The sequence below is a fragment of the Aplysia californica genome, unplaced genomic scaffold (assembly GCF_000002075.1).
Source record: "Aplysia californica isolate F4 #8 unplaced genomic scaffold, AplCal3.0 scaffold00858, whole genome shotgun sequence".
In the NCBI taxonomy this organism is placed as follows: Eukaryota; Metazoa; Mollusca; class Gastropoda; order Aplysiida; family Aplysiidae; genus Aplysia; species Aplysia californica.
The window spans coordinates 267,325-272,529 of NW_004798128.1; the positions used below are offsets into that span (position 1 = coordinate 267,325).

The 5,205-nt window shown below is 47.9% G+C and overlaps 1 protein-coding gene across 1 annotated transcript; it reads left to right on the forward strand.

The window, feature by feature from the left end:
• Nucleotides 1-818: 818 nt before the first annotated feature.
• Nucleotides 819-5,193, forward strand: LOC101861081 (flocculation protein FLO11-like). Its single transcript, XM_013089015.2, has 2 exons — nucleotides 819-822; nucleotides 1,273-5,193. Exons 1-2 carry the CDS (start codon nucleotides 819-821, stop codon nucleotides 4,938-4,940), a joined length of 3,672 nt encoding a protein of 1,223 aa, XP_012944469.1. The 3' UTR covers nucleotides 4,941-5,193.
• The last annotated feature ends 12 nt before the right edge of the window (nucleotides 5,194-5,205 follow it).

Consider the following 5,205-nt stretch of genomic DNA (forward strand, 5'->3'; position numbering starts at 1 on the left):
CTCTCTCTCTCTCTCCTAAGGGATTCATTTTTACTTAACATGTGACTTTCGACTCTTTCCAAATATCCCCCGTAACCAAACCCACCCACGCCCGTTTTGTCCATCCTCTTTTCCTCCAATTTATTTTCGTGCTTGTCCTTCGTCGTCTCTAAATTGTTCCCTCTTTCCTTTCACCCCCTTCTTTTCCATAAACAAGTAGACAGACACTCCCAAAACACATTTGCATCTGCCCCCCCCCCCTCACACACACACACAAATTATACTCTCAGACATACGGACGTACACATGCCTGCACATACAAGCAAAAACAGAAAACAGGCAGTCACATAAAAACGAATAATATAAAACGACTACAGAGCGTGTTGTAAAATATGATAAAACGCATAAGCACAAAGATTCAATCGTAAATACACATATGTACATACAAGAACACTTAAGCAAAAGTACAGATATACTCAAAAATAGAACACAAAGAAGCATTAGTACGCACAATGTGTTTTCATTGCACTCTTACTCTTACTTTTACCTTGTCGCTTGTTCCTGGTTTGTTTTGGCACGGCAAGGCCCAGTTTGGGTCTAATGCCTCTTTCAACACTATATGGACATTGAATTTGAAGAGGAGGCAGTAGTGCCTACCTTCGATTCATCGTCCATCTCTGGAAAGACTGAGCCAAAAGGGGTAAGTTTATGACAACTCACACCTCCCTCCCTCTCTTGGAAAAAAAAAAGTTCCTAGAACACTTCAAAGATCGTATGCACGGTCTTCGGTTAAGGTCATCCTATCCTAATCGAGTGCGGTACCAATAAATGAATAAACGATGCGTACGCCCCTTTCATTGCTTGGCCACTTCATTAGCTCAGTTTGGTGTCAGGTTAATCTGCTGAGCAAGCAACTGTTGTGATTTCAATCCCAAGAAGAATTCTTAGACTTGGACTCTCTTGAGCGTTCTCAATGTGAACTATCCCTCAGGCCGAGCCATGCAGGAAATGGACGTTTGAACTCTTGTAGCAACTGTTTACGAACTGTTTTAAATACAGAGTTAAATACAATCAAAATATTCTTGGTCGGTCCTGTAGGTTATTATCAGGTGTTCTAGTGTTGTTTTCTCCTTCTATCATATCAAACGTCTATCGTCATTATCTCTCCTCCTTCTTTTCTTTGTATCCCACTGTCTAGTCTCTAACAACATCTCAGATCTTCGACAGTAATATGACCTATTTGTGTTGCAAATGCCGTAAAACCCTTACTAAAACTTTTGTCGGTCCCAACAGGAGTTCTCTATCAAGGTGTGACGACGTCATCCACGTTAAGTCCCAGTGACGGTTCTCAACTTCCGCACACTGTGAGCCAAACACGCGACGTCGGAGTCCAGGATAGCTCTGGCCTCGTTTCTACAACACACAGCTCACCAGTAGCAGACGAAACTACAACTGCAGCATCAAGAGCAGCAATTGTGGCAACAGCAGTAACACCGACAACAACACCTGTAGCAATAACGACAGGAGCAGAGCTGAATTCACCTCAAGTTTCAGTCCCACCTCCAGCAGAATCAGCCACTAACGAACAAAGCGAGGTAAGAGATTTCAGCCAATCGCAGGACTCCACTGGTGTGGCCACGCCCAGTTCGTCGAGTCAGAGTACACCAAGCGAAGGTTTGAACTCTCAACTGTCTCAACGCAATAGCCTTGACCCTTCATCGAGTAACACTGTCTCTTCAGTCTTCACTTCTCTTAGTCATGCTCCGCCAAACACTCCCGGTGACGAATCGTCGTTCGTTTCTCTGACCACGCCCCCTTCGCATCAGTCGTCTCTCGCTACTTTGGATTTAAGCGATCCTGTCGCCAGCTATACTGCTAGCGCTGTCTCCAGCAAGACGTCTTCCCACAGATCTGATGACGTCATTACATCTGCACACGTCACAGCGACACCTACAAGACAGATGGTTGGTGATTCCATGAGTGGGTCCTCTCCTGCTGTCTCGGAACTACCAGCCTCCGATACAGACATGATATCTGCCTCCATACAACTGCAGCCATCATCATCATCGTCGTTGCTATCATTGTTATCGTCATTATCATCACCATCACCATCGCCAACAGCAACAATGGGTATAATAGCGACATCTGTAGCAATATCAACACTACCACCACCATCACCACCATCACCATCATCAACAACAACAACTATAACTATAACAGAGTCACCAGCAGCAGAAGCATCAATAGCAACAATAACAGATTCGACGCCATCTACAGTCACAGCGCACACGTCACACCTGACAGACGACATCACTGCGTCATCGACCCCTCCAACCAGCTCGCAGTCCGCCTCCTTTGACCACTCCTCGTCCAATATTATCAGCCTCAACCCATCTGGAGAAACATCTCTTTCGCCATCAGACTCAGGACTCATAGCTAGTCACCCGACATCTGTTCCGAGCGCTACAACCAACCTTCTAGACGGTTCAACATTCCTTACATTGGGGGAGAGCGAAAGTCACTCACTGGGCGATTTGTCGTCTCAGAGTACCCCTGTTATTCCAAGCCATCTCGCTGTCCTTTCTTCCCCCGTCTACACACCTCACGACAGTCACATGGCCAGCCTCAAAGCGACGGAGAGGGCAGAAGAGGGCGCTTCTCTACAGCTCACCTCCTACGTGCTTGAGGATAATAGTATTAGCAGCAGTGATATGAGTATGAGTAGCGCACAGGCCTCAAGCTACACACGCATGAGCCAAGACGGAAGCGAAAGTTTGATGAACTCACTCTACTCACAGCCAATTACTTTCACGAACGTGCTTCAGGACATCAGCAGTCCTGGGATGTACTCATCATTGTCTAGCTTCACACACGTGCATTCGGGCGACAGCAGCAGCAACAGCAATGTAATGTACTCAGGGGAATCTTCTGACATGTACGTGCTTTCGTCTGTTTCGATGTCACAGCCAGGTCCGGTAGAAAGTTCTCCTACCATTTGCATGGGTTGCTCGACGATACTCGAGTCTGAACACTCCGAGTACGGATGCACAAGTTGTTTACCATCCGGCATGACGTCAATGGTAGAACAAACTAGCAAAGATGCGGCCCAAACACTCCCGGTCTCGTATGAAACACTCTCTCTGCCGTTGCAGACACACTATGGATCCTCACTTCCATTCACTTTCTCAGCCGAATCGGACCAGGGTACCGTAGCAGGAACCTCGTTCTTCACACCAAGTCTCACAACTATATCGCCTAGCCCTTCGATCCGGATCGACGTCTCCCCAGTCTTTCCACTGAGTGATACCATTTCGTTACACTCTGATTATGTCCAGAATGAAAGTTCTCTCTTTGCTGGCACCACGCAACTTGAACTGATGACGTCAGTCTGGTTAAGATACAGTAGTGTGTTGGAGTCGTTCGTTAGCTCCGGCAGCGCAACGGCATTCATCACTTCTTCTCCCACATCAACCGAGTCGTTGTTTTCAGATTTGATTCAGTCTGACAGCATAGAGACTTCTTCTAGCCCCGACGGACGCGAAGGCTCCAGTTTCTGGTCACTCCACTCATATGTGATAACGCCATCTTCATCCTCATACGTCACAATATCCAGTCCTGACGTCATGCCCACTTCACTGGACCACCTCGCCAGCAGAACAACACTTCCCGTGACGTATACTGTAACCTCGGAGCCAGTAGACGCCACTGTTTCAGCCTCAGAGAGGCCGGGGCCGTCCATTTCACCATCAAGACCGACCACAGTAGTGCCCTCAACGCAGATCAGAAATAACGACACAACCATCATTCCGGAAGAAAGTACTTTCACTTTTTACTTTGACGGAGACTGCCAGAAATTTTCGGCTCAAGCTTCGTCTAGTGGCGTATTTAACAGCGAGTTGAGAAGGCTCATTCTGAACGCTTCGAGGCTGGATGACGTCAGAATTACAGTTAAGGCTGTGAGTTGCAGTCCAAATTTCTTCACTGCAACCATCAAGCACACAGACAAAGCAGAATTACTCAAACGATTGGATCTACTAGTTTCACGTTCCCTGCTCACCTCGAACGTGACATTTTGCAGCGACATTGACCCGGGCCAGTGCACTGTAAGGTTGACCAAGTACGAGTTATACGAAGCCAAAGTGTTTCCACGGTCACCGGAAGATGACGATCAAGCGAGAGCGATCGTTCTATCAGTGGCTGTGTCTGTCTGTGTGTTGCTCCTAGCAGCAGGTGCGCTGGTTTTCGCCAGAGAAATTTATAAGAAAAGAACCTCACAAGACTTGGCAGCCCAGAAGAAAAAAGATAAACGACAACGGTCGGAGAGCGTTGCTCTGCGCAGCTTCCCCACGCAGACTGCTATTTATAGCACGGTAGAGATGACGGAGGATGACCCAGCCTACGACACGCATTCTGAGGCTCATCTGAATCCGGCCTTTTCCGATTCCTTAGATCGCCGTGTCACGAGCCTGATCCAAGCCAAAAGTCAAACCCCGCCCCCAGAATTTGACCCCGCCCCTAACGCCGATGACTCCGCTCCCCCTGGTGTGAGAGGCGGTCCATTCAACCTTCCGCCGTCCCGGGCCTCATACGGCCTAGTGATTGGCTTGCTTGGCGTGAACAAGATGGCGGACAATGAAGCTCACCACTACGCGGTGCCACACAGAGTGGGCCGGCCACAGAATCGAGCGGACTCGGAATCGACAGGAACCGGAGGCTTGTCTTCGAACAAACCGGCGGATGAATCATCTGGTCAACCACTTGACCGGGACAATAGTGATGACGTCACCTTGCCCAGACCACGATACTTGAAGCGTGCAATGACGTCACCAGCCGACTCTGGGTCTAGTGAGAATCTTCTGCCACGTGGGAGTGGACGGGAACAGGCGAGGGCACGGAGTGTAACCGGTATCGAAAACCCGTTGGCGACTAGAACTGGTTCATCTGACAGTGTGCTCATTTGATTTAAGAAATAGAAACAGACCCTTTCATTATGATATTATAATTACTACTCATAGGCATATAGGAGGTTCAATTCCCGAATGGAAAAAAAAATCTTTATCGAGTATCTGATCGGTCTTTTTGCTGGGGTGTTGTATCCCACTCAGCCTTGGTTGGCCCTCAAAGGCAGGATCGGAAGTCCACCTCATAAAAGATCTAAATCTGTCCTCAGAGAAAGTTGCATTTGAAAATAGCAAAAGTTGCAAAAAGTTGCAAGAAAAATTAGCA